At 44.2% G+C, this 19203-nt stretch overlaps 1 protein-coding gene across 2 annotated transcripts in view; it reads left to right on the plus strand.

Moving 5' to 3' along the window:
• Nucleotides 1-19203, plus strand: part of mcm3ap (minichromosome maintenance complex component 3 associated protein) — a 111161-nt gene that overhangs the window by 22337 nt on the left and 69621 nt on the right. For both annotated transcript variants that reach the window (XM_067988134.1, XM_067988135.1), the window contains exons 5-9: nt 3751-3941; nt 5168-5307; nt 11956-12153; nt 15438-15706; nt 18181-18343. In XM_067988134.1, the coding sequence (XP_067844235.1) occupies nt 3751-3941; nt 5168-5307; nt 11956-12153; nt 15438-15706; nt 18181-18343 (961 nt within the window). The remainder of the gene's footprint in view (nt 1-3750; nt 3942-5167; nt 5308-11955; nt 12154-15437; nt 15707-18180; nt 18344-19203) is intronic.

Raw genomic sequence — 19203 nt, forward strand, 5'->3', positions numbered from 1 at the left:
GTTGGAGTCTGGAACTCACTGCCTGAAAGGGTTGTGGAGGCAGGAACCCTCACAACATTCAAGAAGCATTTGGATGAGCACTTGAAATGCCATAGCATACAAGGCTACGGACCAAATGCTGGAATATGGGATTAGAGTAGACAGGGCTTGATGGCCGGCGCGGACACGATGGGCCGAAGGACCTCTATCTGTGCTGTATAACTCTATGACTCTATGTAATCGGATAGTTATGTGTGGAACTAATGCAGTCCCAATTAGCTGGATAACCAAAGAGAGGTTTTGGAGGATATGGTGTCCTGGATCGTGTCAAAGGGTACAGAGAGGACGAGGAGGGATACTGCACCACGGTCAGTCACATAGGATGTCACTTGTGGCTTTGGTTAGAGCTGTTTCAGTGCTGTGCAATGGCAGAAACCTGACGCAGAGGTTCAAACATGGAGTTGCAAGAAAGATGAGCACAGATTTGGGAGGCGATAAAATGTTCAAGGACTTGATCTTAGGTCCCAGAGATGAAAGAACTGCTTTGCCCAATCCCCATCAGAACATGAAGAGAAACTTCTGTACTGATTTGTGCAAGGAATTGTCTGCATTCACCTCCGCACTGAAGGCCACAGGGAATTGTTTATCAGTACTGTTACTTGCAAGAAACAGTATGCATTTGCCCAGACTTGTCAGTTGTCTCCCTGCCTTATTGTCATTGTTATCATTCCTTGTGCTTACTATGCTAGTGAAGTTCCAATTTAATTCACAAAATACATTGACTCTTTTTAAGATGAGCTTCAATGAGGTGGACTCTGTCACTGGGTGTGTTTCAGTCTAGTGCAGGGTGGATCTGGTCTAACACTGGGTGAGTGTTTCAGTCTAGTGCAGGGTGGATCTGGTCTAACACTGGGTGAGTGTTTGTCTAGTGCAGGGTGGATCTGGTCTAACACTGGGTGAGTGTTTCAGTCTAGTGCAGGGTGGATCTGGTCTAACACTGGGTGAGTGTTTCAGTCTAGTGCAGGGTGGATCTGGTCTAACACTGGGTGAGTGTTTCAGTCTAGTGCAGGGTGGATCTGGTCTAACACTGGGTGAGTGTTTCAGTCTAGTGCAGGGTGGATCTGGTCCAACACTGGGTGAGTGTTTCAGTCTAGTGCAGGGTGGATCTGGTCTAACACTGGGTGAGTGTTTCAGTCTAGTGCAGGGTGGATCTGGTCTAACACTGGGTGAGTGTTTCAGTCTAGTGCAGGGTGGATCTGGTCTAACACTGGGTGAGTGTTTCAGTCTAGTGCAGGGTGGATCTGGTCTAACACTGGGTGAGTGTTTGTCTAGTGCAGGGTGGATCTGGTCTAACACTGGGTGAGTGTTTCAGTCTAGTGCAGGGTGGATCTGGTCTAACACTGGGTGAGTGTTTCAGTCTAGTGCAGGGTGGATCTGGTCTAACACTGGGTGAGTGTTTCAGTCTAGTGTAGGGTGGATCTGGTCTAACACTGGGTGAGTGTTTGTCTAGTGCAGGGTGGATCTGGTCTAACACTGGGTGAGTGTTTCAGTCTAGTGCAGGGTGGATCTGGTCTAACACTGGGTGAGTGTTTCAGTCTAGTGCAGGGTGGATCTGGTCTAACACTGGGTGAGTGTTTCAGTCTAGTGTAGGGTGGATCTGGTCTAACACTGGGTGAGTGTTTCAGTCTAGTGCAGGGTGGATCTGGTCTAACACTGGGTGAGTGTTTCAGTCTAGTGCAGGGTGGATCTGGTCTAACACTGGGTGAGTGTTTCAGTCTAGTGCAGGGTGGATCTGGTCTAACACTGGGTGAGTGTTTCAGTCTAGTGCAGGGTGGATCTGGTCTAACACTGGGTGAGTGTTTCAGTCTAGTGCAGGGTGGATCTGGTCTAACACTGGGTGAGTGTTTCAGTCTAGTGCAGGGTGGATCTGGTCTAACACTGGGTGAGTGTTTCAGTCTAGTGCAGGGTGGATCTGGTCTAACACTGGGTGAGTGTTTGTCTAGTGCAGGGTGGATCTGGTCTAACACTGGGTGAGTGTTTCAGTCTAGTGCAGGGTGGATCTGGTCTAACACTGGGTGAGTGTTTGTCTAGTGCAGGGTGGATCTGGTCTAACACTGGGTGAGTGTTTCAGTCTAGTGTAGGGTGGATCTGGTCTAACACTGGGTGAGTGTTTCAGTCTAGTGCAGGGTGGATCTGGTCTAACACTGGGTGAGTGTTTCAGTCTAGTGCAGGGTGGATCTGGTCTAACACTGGGTGAGTGTTTCAGTCTAGTGTAGGGTGGATCTGGTCTAACACTGGGTGAGTGTTTCAGTCTAGTGCAGGGTGGATCTGGTCTAACACTGGGTGAGTGTTTCAGTCTAGTGTAGGGTGGATCTGGTCTAACACTGGGTGAGTGTTTCAGTCTAGTGCAGGGTGGATCTGGTCTAACACTGGGTGAGTGTTTCAGCCTAGTGCAGGGTGGATCTGGTCTAACACTGGGTGAGTGTTTCAGTCTAGTGCAGGGTGGATCTGGTCTAACACTGGGTGAGTGTTTCAGTCTAGTGTAGGGTGGATCTGGTCTAACACTGGGTGAGTGTTTCAGTCTAGTGCAGGGTGGATCTGGTCTAACACTGGGTGTGTTTCAGTCTAGTGCAGGGTGGATCTGGTCTAACACTGGGTGAGTGTTTCAGTCTAGTGCAGGGTGGATCTGGTCTAACACTGGGTGAGTGTTTCAGTCTAGTGCAGGGTGGATCTGGTCTAACACTGGGTGAGTGTTTCAGTCTAGTGCAGGGTGGATCTGGTCTAACACTGGGTGAGTGTTTCAGTCTAGTGCAGGGTGGATCTGGTCTAACACTGGGTGAGTGTTTCAGTCTAGTGTAGGGTGGATCTGGTCTAACACTGGGTGAGTGTTTCAGTCTAGTGCAGGGTGGATCTGGTCTAACACTGGGTGAGTGTTTCAGTCTAGTGCAGGGTGGATCTGGTCTAACACTGGGTGAGTGTTTGTCTAGTGCAGGGTGGATCTGGTCTAACACTGGGTGAGTGTTTGTCTAGTGCAGGGTGGATCTGGTCTAACACTGGGTGAGTGTTTCAGTCTAGTGCAGGGTGGATCTGGTCTAACACTGGGTGAGTGTTTGTCTAGTGCAGGGTGGATCTGGTCTAACACTGGGTGAGTGTTTGTCTAGTGTAGGGTGGATCTGGTCTAACACTGGGTGAGTGTTTCAGTCTAGTGCAGGGTGGATCTGGTCTAACACTGGGTGAGTGTTTCAGTCTAGTGCAGGGTGGATCTGGTCTAACACTGGGTGAGTGTTTCAGTCTAGTGCAGGGTGGATCTGGTCTAACACTGGGTGAGTGTTTGTCTAGTGCAGGGTGGATCTGGTCTAACACTGGGTGAGTGTTTCAGTCTATGGAAGGGTGGATCTGGTCTAACACTGGGTGAGTGTTTGTCTAGTGCAGGGTGGATCTGGTCTAACACTGGGTGAGTGTTTCAGTCTAGTGTAGGGTGGATCTGGTCTAACACTGGGTGAGTGTTTCAGTCTAGTGTAGGGTGGATCTGGTCTAACACTGGGTGAGTGTTTCAGTCTAGTGTAGGGTGGATCTGGTCTAACACTGGGTGAGTGTTTCAGTCTGTCACAGTTTCCTGTGACGCTGTAGGTGGATTCATCCGTGAGTGATGCACTGCATGAAGATATCTACACTTTAAATGAATGTGAGGGGCCAACTGAGGGCAGAAACATGCAAAGAATTGGGGTTTAAAACACAATCGGATGTTTGTTAATTGGATTTGCTCTGCAGGTCGCCAGTTAATAAACCATCTTCTTCAAAGAGCCTGCAGTTTGAGAATGAATCCCAGGATTCACCAGGGGTGGAAGATCAGGCGTCAATATCTGAGTGTGCAGGAACTCTGCCTTCTTCCCTCACAGTTGCTGTTAATCCTGAGGAGAAATACAGGGTACTTGACCAGCGGGACAAGATAATGAGACAAGGTAATGATGCATCACTTCCTGTTGCTGAAACTCATGAATTTACAAAAATTATTTGTCCAAGAGTTAGATTTTCCACCCATTGACAGTGAATCCTCTAATTGTCCTTCTGCTTGGTTTTTCATTCTTCAATTCCCTCTTTCTACTCACTCTGATTTTCTGTCTTATGTTTTCTCACACATTTTTTCTCATTGTCTCAGTAGCTCCATTTGCCTCCAACTTTTTTTGCACTTTCTCATTCCCTCTTTCACGATGTCTCCTCCTGTCTGTATGTCTTTTTCTTTTCTCATCCTTTTATAATTCTCCTATTCCTTATGCCTCTGACACATTCTCTCTCTCTTTCTCTCTGGCTCACTGTCACGCTCTTTCTTTCTCTTCTCACCTTCTGCGGACCCTGAAGTTATACGTGGGACCCTATAATAGCTGCAGAAGTGATCTTGCCCCTTTCTGGGTACAAAGGAAGAAATACTTCCTGGGAGGAGGAGAGATTGTGAGGGGGCCTCAGACTGTGGGAGGAGGGGAGATTGTGAGGGGGCCTCAGACTGTGGGAGGAGGGGCGATTGTGAGGGGGCCTCAGACTGTGGGAGGAGGGGAGATTGTGAGGGGGCCTCAGACTGTGGGAGGAGGGGAGATTGTGAGGGGGCCTCAGACTGTGGGAGGAGGGGAGATTGTGAGGGGGCCTCAGACTGTGGGAGGAGGAGAGATTGTGAGGGGGCCTCAGGCTGGTTGGGAGCAGGGGTTTGGATACATTTGTAGCTGGGGGAAGGGGGGGCAGTTTTCCTGGCCCCACCACCCTGACTGCTCGAGGAGCGTTTGGGAGCTGCTGCAACAAATGACAGTGATTGAAAATATCATCTGGGGCTGGCCTTTTCTTTGATTAATTGTTATTCAAGCCTAGTTTATGGGAAAATAAATGAGGCAAGTTCCAAATAGTTTCCCCATATCTCTAACAGGCTGGAGAAGGTTTTCAGGAGCTGTTTTGCAGGCACCTTTCGATGTAGAATAAAGTAACACCATGATGGGACTATTAAGAGCACCAGATGGGGGTGAATGAACGAGTTAAAATGCGTGGTAATTGAATTAAATTTTATAACAAACCGGAGAGAATGAGATAAACATTTAATGACAGAGATGGAGTGATTTCCCCTTGCTGGAGTTGGGAGTGATACGGTATTGGGTGATTGCTGAGATTTTCATACTTGTGTCTGATTCTCCTCATGTGCTCACAGCCCGGGTGAAAAGAACTGAGCTGGAGAAGGCTAAAGCTGTGGTGGGGACCTGTCCGGACATGTGCCCAGAGAAGGAGCGTTACATGAGGGAGACGAGATACCAACTCAGCTCTTTTGAGATCATACCTGGCACTGACAAGGTCAGTTTCAAATTCTCCATTTACTTATTCCATGAAGAAGATAATTCTGAAGTTTGATACAAACTGTGTTTATTTGGGCAGGTTTGGTTTCCATTTTTATAAGTCTGATCCAAGCTGGCTGTTATCTCTTTCCAACTTTGCTTCAGTCTAATTATTTGGTTTAATGATGGTCTGTCCTTGTGTAAACTGTCTGAAAATGAATGGGACTTCCATCTCACCCTTCCCTTTCACTGGGGTTCAGAGCCTTGTTTCTCAGTTGCTGTTTATTTTGTAAGGAAAGGGTTAATTGGACTGTCTGGAAGTCTGCTAATGTTATACTACTATTGATTTCTCTTGTGTTGTAGTAATATTAACCATTAGCCTTTGCCTGTTACACGGGGAAGTATAAGTCAATTTAGTTGCAGCGACCACTGAATTGTTGAACTAATACTGACCTTAAAGCAATGGTCAGTTTAGTCACATCAGTAAACCTAATTAAAAAACATGCCAGTGCATACTGATTCATGTATTTCAGAGAACTTTAATCAGTTGATAACTGGTGCAGGAAAAACAGTTGGTTCGGTAAAGGAAAACATCTGGGTGTACATCATCCTTTTCAATTGGGGTCTCTGTAGAATCAGGAGACGGATTGGTACAAAATGATACAGAATCAAAGACAGATTTATAATTAAAAGTTTCTCGCTAGAATAGCAATTATATGTAATAAGAGTGAAACTATCGATAAGATTGCCAAGTAGGGAAGTTGAACCGGTCCACGGAAAAAGAACTTGTTAAGTAAGGAACAGTAAAATTATTACTTCTGCTCACGGCCAGGCTGAAACCAGCCTGTTGGAGTCATTGTGTGAAGTCAATCCTTTCTATCGGAGTCATTGTGTGAAGTCAATACTCTATAGGAGTCATTGTGTGAAGTCAACCCTTTCTATAGGGGTCATTGTGTGAAGTCAGTCCTTTCTATAGGAGTCATTGTGTGAAGTCGGTCCTTTCTATAGGAGTCATTGTGTGAAGTCAGTCCTTTCTATAGGAGTCATTGTGTGAAGTCGGTCCTTTCTATAGGGGTCATTGTGTGAAGTCAGTCCTTTCTATAGGAGTCATTGTGTGAATCCATTCCTTTCTATAGGAGTCATTGTGTGAAGCCATCCCTTTCTATAGGAGTCATTGTGTGAAGTCAGTCCTTTCTATAGGGGTCATTGTGTGAAGTCAGTCCATTCTATAGGAGTCATTGTGTGAAGTCAGTCCTTTCTATAGGAGTCATTGTGTGAAGTCGGTCCTTTCTATAGGGGTCATTGTGTGAATCCATCCCTTTCTATAGGAGTCATTGTGTGAAGTCAATCCTTTCTATAGGAGTCATTGTGTGAATCCATCCCTTTCTATAGGAGTCATTGTGTGAAGTTAATCCTTTCTATAGGGGTCATTGTGTGAATCCATTCCTTTCTATAGGAGTCATTGTGTGAATCCATTCCTTTCTAGAGGAGTCATTGTGTGAAGTCGGTCCTTTCTATAGGGGTCATTGTGTGAATCCATCCCTTTCTATAGGAGTCATTGTGTGAATCCATTCCTTTCTATAGGAGTCATTGTGTGAAGTCAATCCTTTCTATAGGAGTCATTGTGTGAATCCATCCCTTTCTATAGGAGTCATTGTGTGAAGTTAATCCTTTCTATAGGGGTCATTGTGTGAATCCATTCCTTTCTATAGGAGTCATTGTGTGAAGTCAATCCTTTCTATAGGAGTCATTGTGTGAAGTCAATCCTTTCTATAGGAGTCATTGTGTGAAGTCAATCCTTTCTATAGGGGTCATTGTGTGAAGTCAGTCCTTTCTATAGGAGTCATTGTGTGAATCCATTCCTTTCTAGAGGAGTCATTGTGTGAAGTCAATCCTTTCTATAGGAGTCATTGTGTGAAGTCAATCCTTTCTATAGGAGTCATTGTGTGAAGTCAATCCTTTCTATAGGGGTCATTGTGTGAAGTCAGTCCTTTCTATAGGAGTCATTGTGTGAAGTCGGTCCTTTCTATCGGAGTCATTGTATGAAGTCAGTCCTTTCTATCGGGGTCATTGTGTGAATCCATTCCTTTCTATAGAAGTCATTGTGTGAATCCATCCCTTTCTATAGGAGTCATTGTGTGAATCCATCCCTTTCTATAGGAGTCATTGTGTGAATCCATTCCTTTCTATAGGAGTCATTGTGTGAAGTCGGTCCTTTCTATAGGAGTCATTGTGTGAAGTCAGTCCTTTCTATAGAAGTCATTGTGTGAATCCATCCCTTTCTATAGGAGTCATTGTGTGAATCCATTCCTTTCTACAGGAGTCATTGTGTGAAGTCGGTCCTTTCTATAGGAGTCATTGTGTGAAGTCAATCCTTTCTATAGGAGTCATTGTGTGAATCCATCCCTTTCTATAGGAGTCATTGTGTGAATCCATTCCTTTCTATAGGAGTCATTGTGTGAAGTCGGTCCTTTCTATAGGAGTCATTGTGTGAAGTCGGTCCTTTCTATAGGAGTCATTGTGTGAATCCATCCCTTTCTATAGGAGTCATTGTGTGAAGTCAATCCTTTCTATAGGAGTCATTGTGTGAATCCATCCCTTTCTATAGGAGTCATTGTGTGAAGTTAATCCTTTCTATAGGGGTCATTGTGTGAAGTCAGTCCTTTCTATAGGAGTCATTGTGTGAAGTCGGTCCTTTCTATAGGAGTCATTGTGTGAATCTATTCCTTTCTATAGGAGTCATTGTGTGAAGTCGGTCCTTTCTATAGGAGTCATTGTGTGAAGTCGGTCCTTTCTATAGGAGTCATTGTGTGAATCTATTCCTTTCTATAGGAGTCATTGTGTGAAGTCGGTCCTTTCTATAGGAGTCATTGTGTGAAGTCGGTCCTTTCTATAGGAGTCATTGTGTGAAGTCGGTCCTTTCTATAGGAGTCATTGTGTGAAGTCAGTCCTTTCTATAGGAGTCATTGTGTGAAGTCAGTCCTTTCTATCGGGGTCATTGTGTGAATCCATTCCTTTCTATAGAAGTCATTGTGTGAATCCATCCCTTTCTATAGGAGTCATTGTGTGAAGTCGGTCCTTTCTATAGGAGTCATTGTGTGAATCCATTCCTTTCTATAGGAGTCATTGTGTGAAGTCGGTCCTTTCTATAGAAGTCATTGTGTGAATCCATCCCTTTCTATAGGAGTCATTGTGTGAATCCATTCCTTTCTATAGGAGTCATTGTGTGAAGTCGGTCCTTTCTATAGGAGTCATTGTGTGAAGTCAGTCCTTTCTATAGAAGTCATTGTGTGAATCCATCCCTTTCTATAGGAGTCATTGTGTGAATCCATTCCTTTCTATAGGAGTCATTGTGTGAAGTCGGTCCTTTCTATAGGAGTCATTGTGTGAATCCATCCCTTTCTATAGGAGTCATTGTGTGAAGTCAATCCTTTCTATAGGAGTCATTGTGTGAATCCATCCCTTTCTATAGGAGTCATTGTGTGAAGTCAATCCTTTCTATAGGAGTCATTGTGTGAAGTCGGTCCTTTCTATAGGGGTCATTGTGTGAATCCATTCCTTTCTATAGGAGTCATTGTGTGAAGTCGGTCCTTTCTATAGGAGTCATTGTGTGAATCCATTCCTTTCTATAGGAGTCATTGTGTGAAGTCGGTCCTTTCTATAGGAGTCATTGTGTGAATCCATTCCTTTCTATAGGAGTCATTGTGTGAAGTCGGTCCTTTCTATAGGAGTCATTGTGTGAATCCATCCCTTTCTATAGGAGTCATTGTGTGAATCCATTCCTTTCTATAGGAGTCATTGTGTGAAGTCGGTCCTTTCTATAGGAGTCATTGTGTGAATCCATCCCTTTCTATAGGAGTCATTGTGTGAAGTCAATCCTTTCTATAGGAGTCATTGTGTGAATCCATCCCTTTCTATAGGAGTCATTGTGTGAAGTCAATCCTTTCTATAGGAGTCATTGTGTGAAGTCGGTCCTTTCTATAGGAGTCATTGTGTGAATCCATCCCTTTCTATAGGAGTCATTGTGTTAATCCATTCCTTTCTATAGGAGTCATTGTGTGAATCCATTCCTTTCTATAGGAGTCATTGTGTGAAGTCGGTCCTTTCTATAGGAGTCATTGTGTGAAGTCAGTCCTTTCTATCGGGGTCATTGTGTGAATCCATTCCTTTCTATAGGAGTCATTGTGTGAAGTCGGTCCTTTCTATAGGAGTCATTGTGTGAAGTCGGTCCTTTCTATAGGAGTCATTGTGTGAAGTCGGTCCTTTCTATAGGAGTCATTGTGTGAAGTCAGTCCTTTCTATAGGAGTCATTGTGTGAAGTCGGTCCTTTCTATCGGGGTCATTGTGTGAATCCATTCCTTTCTATAGAAGTCATTGTGTGAATCCATCCCTTTCTATAGGAGTCATTGTGTGAATCCATCCCTTTCTATAGGAGTCATTGTGTGAATCCATTCCTTTCTATAGGAGTCATTGTGTGAAGTCGGTCCTTTCTATAGGAGTCATTGTGTGAAGTCAGTCCTTTCTATCGGGCATGATGTGGAGATGCCGGTGATGGACTGGGGTGGACAAATGTAAGGAATCTTACAACACCAGGTTATAGTCCAACAAATTTATTTTAAAATCACAAGCTTTCGGAGATTATCTCCTTCGTCAGATGAATGAGTGAAAAGGTTCTCAAATCGCATATCTTATACTATGTTGGGACAGCATCACACCAATCAAAAGGTGTCGTTATTCAAACAGGCCAGTCACGGAGAACAGCACGTCCCAGTACACTGGATATACATTGTGTCAATTACACAGGCAGGCAGAAAGAAACTCAAAATGGCAGATAGAGAGAGAGGGAGAGAGAGAGAGAGAATATTTAAAAACATATAATTTTTTTCCCCCTTTGAGTGAAGCCATCCCTTTCTATAGGGGTCATTGTGTGAATCCATTCCTTTCTATAGGAGTCATTGTGTGAAGTCAGTCCTTTCTTTGGGAGTCATTGTGTGAAGTCAACTGTGTGAAGTCAATCCTTTCTATAGGAGTCATTATGTGAAGTCAATCCTCTATAGGAGCCATTGTGTGAAGTCAACCCTTTCTATAGGAGTCATTGTGTGAAGTCAATCCTTTCTATCGGGGTCATTGTGTGAAGTCAGTCCTTTCTATAGGGGTCATTGTGTGAATCCATTCCTTTCTATAGGAGTCATTGTGTGAAGTCAATCCTTTCTATCGGGGTCATTGTGTGAAGTCAATCCTTTCTATCGGGGTCATTGTGTGAAGTCAGTCCTTTCTATCGGGGTCATTGTGTGAAGTCAGTCCTTTCTTTGGGAGTCATTGTGTGAAGTCAACTGTGTGAAGTCAATCCTTTCTATAGGAGTCATTATGTGAAGTCAATCCTCTATAGGAGCCATTGTATGAAGTCAACCCTTTCTATAGGAGTCATTGTGTGAAGTCAATCCTCTATAGGAGTCATTGTGTGAAGTCAATCCTTTCTATCGGGGTCATTGTGTGAAGTCAGTCCTTTCTATAGGGGTCATTGTGTGAAGTCAGTCCTTTCTTTGGGAGTCATTGTGTGAAGTCAACTGTGTGAAGTCAATCCTTTCTATAGGAGTCATTATGTGAAGTCAATCCTCTATAGGAGCCATTGTATGAAGTCAACCCTTTCTATAGGAGTCATTGTGTGAAGTCAATCCTCTATAGGAGTCATTGTGTGAAGTCAATCCTTTCTATCGGGGTCATTGTGTGAAGTCAGTCCTTTCTATAGGGGTCATTGTGTGAAGTCAGTCCTTTCTTTGGGAGTCATTGTGTGAAGTCAACTGTGTGAAGTCAATCCTTTCTATAGGAGTCATTATGTGAAGTCAATCCTCTATAGGAGCCATTGTATGAAGTCAACCCTTTCTATAGGAGTCATTGTGTGAAGTCAATCCTCTATAGGAGTCATTGTGTGAAGTCAATCCTCTATAGGAGTCATTGTGTGAAGTCAACCCTTTCTATAGGAGTCATTGTGTGAAGTCAACCCTTTCTATAGGAGTCATTGTGTGAAGTCAACCCTTTCTATAGGAGTCATTGTGTGAAGTCAACCCTTTCTATGGGAGTCATTGTGTGAATCCATCCCTTTCTATAGGAGGCATTGTGTGAAGTCAATCCTTTCTATAGGGGTCATTGTGTGAAGTCAATCCTTTCTATAGGGGTCATTGTGTGAAGCCATCCCTTTCTATAGGAGTCATTGTGTGAAGCCAACCCTTTCGATAGGAGTCAGTGTGTGGACCCCTTTTTTTACCATTCTCTGCTGTTTTACCCTTCTGGTTCATTGTCATTTGGAAAAGTCAGGTTGTATCTCGAACAGTCTACTTACAAGAACCCGCTGGGTCAGTCACTGCTCCCCAACTCTTTTAGTGGCTGGTGCTAAGTACAACTCTGTACATAGTTATGGGTAATTACTTCGCCTGTGTTGTAAGTGCCTTTGCTCTAGGAATCCATATTATTGGCTCCTTTAGCACAGCAATTTTCCTGGCTACATGTGCCATAGTGGCTTGTTACAATATACTGCAGAAATAGCCTGCCCCAACACTCTCTCATTCTTGTAAACCCTCAGACTTTCAATGCTACTGAAGTTCTAAAGACTGATCATTGTGAATTATGTTACAAACTGGCACTAATTGATATGTTTGCCACACCACAGGTTAACCATGAAGCTACAATCAAAGAATATAGCAGATCATCTGCGGACCAGGAAGAACCTTTACCCCATGAACTTCGACCTGCCGCTGTCCTGAAAATAACCATGGATTATCTAGTGACTAAGATCATGGATCTGGGTGAAGGCAATTACCGGGACTGGTATGACTTTGTATGGAACAGAACTCGAGGAGTGAGAAAGGTGAATTAATAATGCCCAATTAATATTTTATGCACATATTGACATAACACTTTCACATCTCTCCAAGCAGATTATCCATTAGGAAAGTTGTTTATATTGGCGTGTACTGGTGAGGTGGTACTCCTACCCAAGCTACCCAGTGCCAAGAGAGGTTACCACAGATCACCACAACGCACTGATGCAACTTTCCAATTTGAATAATGGATGTGTTGGAGTTGAGGTCCTTAAGAAGCCTAAGAACTTCTGGATATAGGAGGTTATGTGAGGCATGAGCCAATCAAATGGAGAAAAACACAAATTAATGTGCTTTGCAGTAGCACCTTTCATCTGACAGTCCAGGCTGAGTAAAAATGTATTGGGCTTTCAGGCTCAATAATGTAGTCAATCAAAATTGTTTCCTTGTAACCCTATGATTGCTTGTTTGAGTCCCAGGGCTCGTTGACCTGTGAATCGGTCAAAAAAAGACTGATTTGGAACACTGGGCGACAGTCTCCTCTGTGGTGGCTATAAGGGTCCTATGTGAGAACTAAGCTAAGACAGTGTAAATCTAGTGGGCGCAAGTTCACTGCAAAATGAGATGCTTGCAAAGTGGTGTAAATTGTCAGTTTCATTAGACAGGGCTTACCAAGAACGGCTGGCATGGGAAGTGAAAATGTCACACTGATGCAGTTCGGGGTGGGGGTTCCTATCTGGAACTGGATAATTTGGAGGGGATGTGGTGAAAATGAGAATTAGGCAGTACTTGATACTATATATACTGCTTTAAAGGAAACATTAACTTCAGTTCATTCAACCGCTTGGTGGATTTTGACTTGTCAGAAGGCATTGGCGCAGCTCAGAATAAAGTGTGAATCTTGCATCAAACTCCAAGAAGTACTTCCAGTGAAGGCTTAAAGGAATTGAGGGTTGATTTGATGGATTGTTTCAGGTTTGTTAAATTCTTGGTTGCTTCATTAGCAGTTAAAAGGCAGTTGCACAACTGTGAAATTATGGGAGCCTGTACTATCTGCGGCTGCTCCGTGCTCCAGCACTGTTACAACTGTACCGCTTCCTCCTGACTCCAGTGGTTGACTTGGAGAAGTGAAGTAGGGCTTTTGGAACCCGTACACTTGGCAGAGTTAATTGGTAGGATATAATTCCCATAGAAATTATTTTCCAAATCAGACTTTTAAAGTGGGTTAGGAACTTGGGTGTGTTTGTCCCTCACCCATTTGATATTATCCAGCTGGTTATGTGACCAGAAATACTGGATTGGCAGACAACAACTCTCTGTGCACATTGGACCCCAGCTTTCTAACTTTCTCCCTCAGTGACAGTAATTTAAAGTGTGATTGTCAGGATTTCCTGGTGAAGTGGGTTAGATATCTTCATCTATGGGACCTGATGGGATGAAAATCTGACTATTGAAATAAAATGAGTTTGGCCGTCTCAATCTAGTTCTAGTGAGCATTGGTCCACACCACAGAACTCTCCCTAATTCGACACTAAATTGGCATTCAGACTCTGAGAGGCTGCAGGATGACTGGTATGCGAAATGGAAAGTGTCAGATGAGTACATTGGGGCCCTTCTTCTGAGGTAGAGGATGAAGTACTTTGCTGGGATGGTCTAGAGGGAGGTTTACTCAAAATCTAACATTGGCACTGGGTGCCTGAAACGGCAGTTGTATCATTCCCCAGCACTAACATCCTCATTTCAATGAGCATGAAAGAAGTGACTGAATACATACAGTCTGTGCGATGCTTAGCAAAGCCATCTCCTGAATCATGCAGATTACTAAGTTACAGTCGCTGTTTTTAGTAGGTGATGGCAGGTGAGTTTAAAGAAAGAAAAGTGCTATTTCTTTAGCACTTTGTCACGTCCTTGAGACATCCCAATGGATTGCTTGTTTTTTGAAGTGCAATTACTGTTATGTAGTCAATTTGCGCACAACAAGGTCCCACAAACAGCAAATGAATGAATTAGCAGCTATCTGTTATTGGTGGTGTTGGTTGGGGAATAAGTTTTGATCAGGAAAGCTCCCTGCTTCTCTTTGAATACTGCCGTGAGATCTTTTACATCTACCTGAGAGGGCCGACGAGCCTCAGTTTAACATTTCATCTAAAAGATGGCACCTCTGACAGTGCATTGCTCCCTCAGTACTGTACTGAAGTGTCATTCCAGCTTGAACCTTCAACCTTCCAGCTGTGCTGTTACTTACAATTTTTGTATTTTTAAAATGTGTCAATTTTGACATATTACAAGAATTAGTCCAAGCTCTAACAACAGTTGTCCAGACTGAGAGTATTTCCTACCTGAGTTAATTTTGCCCCCTATGAAACTCATCCTCTTCCTGTTCCTACAGTGACAGACCTGTGTCCACCAGTACTATACAGTGACAGACCTGTACCCCCCAGTACTGTACCCCAGTGTTATACAGTGACAGACCTGTACCCCCCAGTACTGTACCCCAGTGTTATACAGTGACAGACCTGTACCCACCAGTACTGTACCCCAGTGTTATACAGTGACAGACCTGTACTCACCAGTACTGTACCCCAGTGTTGTACAGTGACAGACCTGTACCCACCAGTACTGTACCCCAGTGTTATACAGTGACAGACCTGTACTCACCAGTACTGTACCCCAGTGTTATACAGTGACAGACCTGTACCCACCAGTACTGTACCCCAGTGTTATACAGTGACAGACCTGTACTCACCAGTACTGTACCCCAGTGTTGTACAGTGACAGACCTGTACCCATGTTATACAGTGACAGACCTGTACCCACCAGTACTGTACCCCAGTGTTATACAGTGACAGACCTGTACCCACCAGTACCGTACCCCAGTGTTATACAGCGACAGACCTGTACCCCCCAGTACTGTACCCCAGTGTTATACAGCGACAGACCTGTACCCCCCAGTACTGTACCCCAGTGTTATACAGTGACAGACCTGTACCCCAGTGTCACAGTGACAGATTTGTATCCACCAGTACTGTAGCCCAGTGTTATAGTGACAGACCTATACCCACAGTACTCCCACGCTAGTAGTATATATTACAAAATGCTAGATATAAGCCAAGGTTGGAGAGCAGAAACTCAATTTGGATCTCTGGGTGTTTTCCACAGTTCAAGTGGACACAGTATAAAAATTTCACATACCTACCCTTACGCTGTACTGAAATCCCAGTTACATCACCGCCTCAGTAATTGAAGGGAAAAGTATATTTGCATTGATTTCCTTTACAAAGAGGGCTGTACCTCCCTATTGACACGGGTGTTTTTCCTTGCCTTCTGTCAGGATATTACTCAGCAGCACCTGTGTAATCAGCTGACTGTAGTGCTTATTGAGAAGTGCACACGATTCCACATCCACTGTGGTCATCATCTCTGTGAGGAGCCAATGTCCTCCTATGATGCCAAGATAAACGATGAAAACCTGACCAAGTGCCTGCAAAGCCTGAAGGAGATGTACCAGGACTTGGCCACCAAGGATACCTACTGTGAGAATGAGGCAGAGTTCCGGGCCTACCATGTTCTGATAAATTTGAATGAGGGAGATATTCTCCGGTGAGTGGCAAATATTTAGTTTTCAGTGTTCTGTATTTGCTGCACCAGGTTCTCTCCTCCTGTCACCATATGAGCCTTGACCTAAATTGGAGTAGAAGATGGTGTGATGAGCCTTGATTTCAGGATGGTGAAGATGCATGTAGGAGGAAGTGTGGGTAGGACGGGATATTTGCAACTTAGGGGGAATAATAGAGGAAAGTTCAGAGGGGCACTGTCGAAAGTAAAGAAAGAACTTGTATTTCTATAGCACCTTTCACAACCTCAGGACGTCCCAAAGCGCTTCACAGCCAAGTGTAGTGTCGTCACTGTTGTATCGAGGCGGTAGCCTCGGTTTTACGTCGCATCTGAAATACGGCACCTCCAACAATGCAGCACTCCCTCAGTACTGAACGGAAGTGTTATCAGGCCTCTGGAGGTGGGGTATGAACCACAAACTTATGATTCAATTGAGAGTGCTACCACTGAGCCAAGCCTGCTACTTAAATTAACAAAATTATAGATTCTCTCCAAAACACATTCTACTCATATCTGTAGGTAGGATTATGCCAGTGCTGGGCTCGGCAGTCAGTGCATAGAATTAATTAGTTATTGGACTTACACGCTTCAATCTTAGAAGGTGGCAGACGAGAGGCAACCTTTTAGAGATATATGATATATGGAATGGAAAAGGTTAACCCGGAGCACTATTTCAAGTTAAATCATGATCAGGGACGTGAATGCAAACTGGTAAAAGGGCAAGTTATGGAAGATGTCTGGAACCACGTCTTCACGCAAAGCCTGGAATGCTACTGGGTAAGGTCATGGAGGCAAAAATTCTGGGGTCATTGAAGAGGCCATTGGATGCTGAGACGGGGCAGGGGGCATGATGGGTCTTATAGAGGAATGAGCTAGATGGGCCAGATGGCCTCTTTCACCTATACTTCATCTTCGTAATATTTGTTATATATTTGCTATTCAGACCTGCAGCAGTAACCCAGCTCAGTGAATGGGTTATGAAGTTACAGCTCCAATCTAACACTTTGTCATTTGGACCATTGATTTCACACAAGCTATATCATAGAATGATATGACACAGAAGCCATTCGACCCATCGTGCCTGTGCCGGCTCTTTGAAAGAGCTCTCTAATTATTCCCACTCCCTGCTCTTTCCTCATAGCCCTGCAAGGTTTTCCTATCCAAATCCCTTTTGAAAGTTACTATTGAATCTGCTTCCACTGCCCTTTCAGGCAGTGCATTCCAGATCATTACAACTCATTGCAGAAAAAAAATTCTCATCTCCCCATCCCCCCCCTTCCCTTGGCTTTTTTGCCAATTATCTTAAATCTGCATCCTCTGGTCCTACAGCCAATGGAAACAGTTTCTCCCTATCTTGGGTGCAGAAGAGATTTACTAGAATGATTCCAGGGATGGGGGACTTCAGTTACGTGGATAGACTGGAGAAGCTGGGTTTGTTGTCCTTAGAGCAGAGAAGGTTAACAGGAGATTTGATAGAAATGTTCAAAATCATGAAGGGTTTAGATAAAGCAAATAAAGAGAAACTGTTCCCATTGGCGGAAGGGTCAAGATCCAGAGGACACAGATTTAAGGTGATTGGCAAAAGAACCAAAAGTGACATGAGGAAAAACTTCTTTGCGCAGCGAGTGGTTATGATCTGGAATGTGCTGCCTGAAAGGGTGGTGGAAGCAGATTCCGTTGTGGCTTTCAAGAAGGAATTGGATAAAAACTTGAAGGGAAAAAATTTGCAGGGCTACGGGGAATGGGAATAACTGGATTGCTCTTACAAAGAGCCAGCGTGGGCTGAATGGCCTCCTTCTGTGCTGTAACTATTCTAGGATTCTATGATCTGCTCTATCAAATCCCCTCATGATTTTGAAGACCTGTGTTAAATCTCCCCTTATCCATCACTGCTCTGAGTAGAACAATCCCAGCTTCTCCACTCTCTCTACATAGCTGAAGTCCCTCGTCTCTGATACCATTCAAGTAAACCTCCATTCCATCCTCTCCAAGGCCTTGACGTCCTTCCTAAAGTGTGGTGCCCAGAATTGGACACAATACCCCAGCTGAGGTCTAACCAGTGATTTATAAAGGTTTAGCATAACCTCCTTGCTTTTGTACTCTTCGCCTCTGTTTATAAAGTCGTGGATCCCGTACGCTTCTTGAACAGCTTTATTGACGTACCCTGCTACCTTCAAAGATTTGTGTATCTGAACCCCCAGGTCTCTCTCTTCCCACATCCCCTTTAAAAGTGTACTATAAAATATGCAGGGATGATCCTTCATTCGCAACCATGCTCTTTAAAAAAAAAAAGCACTGAATTGGGGAAAGATATTGTTTCTTCTGTTGGGCATCATTAACTCGCCAAGAGGGCAGACAGGCAGCCTCCTCCTTATGCTCCATCGAGACAGGTCTGCTGGCTCAGTGTACTCGTACTTCAAAATGGGTGATTTACTGTTTCATGTTCTCTGCTCTTCTAGGGAAGTCCAGCAGTTCCGCCCAATCATCCGGAACTCCCCGGAGGTGAAGTTCGCGGTCCAGGCCTTCGCCGCTCTAAACAGTAATAACTTTGTGAGGTTTTTCAAACTGGTCGGGGCAGCCTCCTACCTCAGTGCCTGCATACTGCATCGCTACTTCAAACAGGTACAGCTGATCACCTGGCAACCTCTGAAATATGTTAAGTTGTGAATTGCTGTCTACTGATGACACTTCTTTGAATGTGAAAGCAGGGGATTACAGGTACTTTTTTTGAGTTACTAGTCTTGTGGCTGGTCATGATTTTCTTTGTAGTTTTTTCCTATTTTTGGCATAGTTCTTTAAACTTTGGAGTAAAATTTCCATTTCCCCCCCCCCCCCCCCCCCCAATCCCAACCATCATTCTTCCTTCCAATTTTTTCCTCTTCTCACATTTTAAGAACATAAGAACATAAGAAATTGGAGCAGGAGTAGGCCAATCGGCCCCTCGAGCCTGCTCCGCCATTTAATAAGATCATGGCTGATCTGATCCCAACCACAAATCTAAAGAACACAAGAAGTCGGAGCAGGACCCGGCCACATAGCCCCTGGGCCCTCTCCGCCACCCACAGGGCATTGACCGATCCGAACTCAGCTTCATGTCCAATTTCCTGCCCGCTCCCCATAACCCCTAATTCCCTTTACTTCGAGGAAACTGTCTATTTCTGTTTTAAATTTATCTAATGATGTAGCTTCCACAGCTTCCTGGGGCAGCATATTCCACAGACCTACCACCCTCTGAGTGAAGAAGTTTCTCCTCATCTCAGTTTTGAAAGAGCAGCCCCTTATTCTAAGATTATGCCCCCTAGTTCTAGTTTCACCCATCTTTGGGAACATCCTTACTGCATCCACCCGATCAAGACCCCTCACAATCTTATATGTTTCAATAAGATCGCCTCTCATTCTTCTGAACTCCAATGAGTAGAGTCCCAATCTACTCAACCTCTCCTCATATGTGCGCCCCCTCATCCCCGGGATTAACCGAGTGA

The sequence above is a fragment of the Heptranchias perlo genome, chromosome 7 (assembly GCF_035084215.1).
Source record: "Heptranchias perlo isolate sHepPer1 chromosome 7, sHepPer1.hap1, whole genome shotgun sequence".
Lineage (NCBI taxonomy): Eukaryota > Metazoa > Chordata > Chondrichthyes > Hexanchiformes > Hexanchidae > Heptranchias > Heptranchias perlo.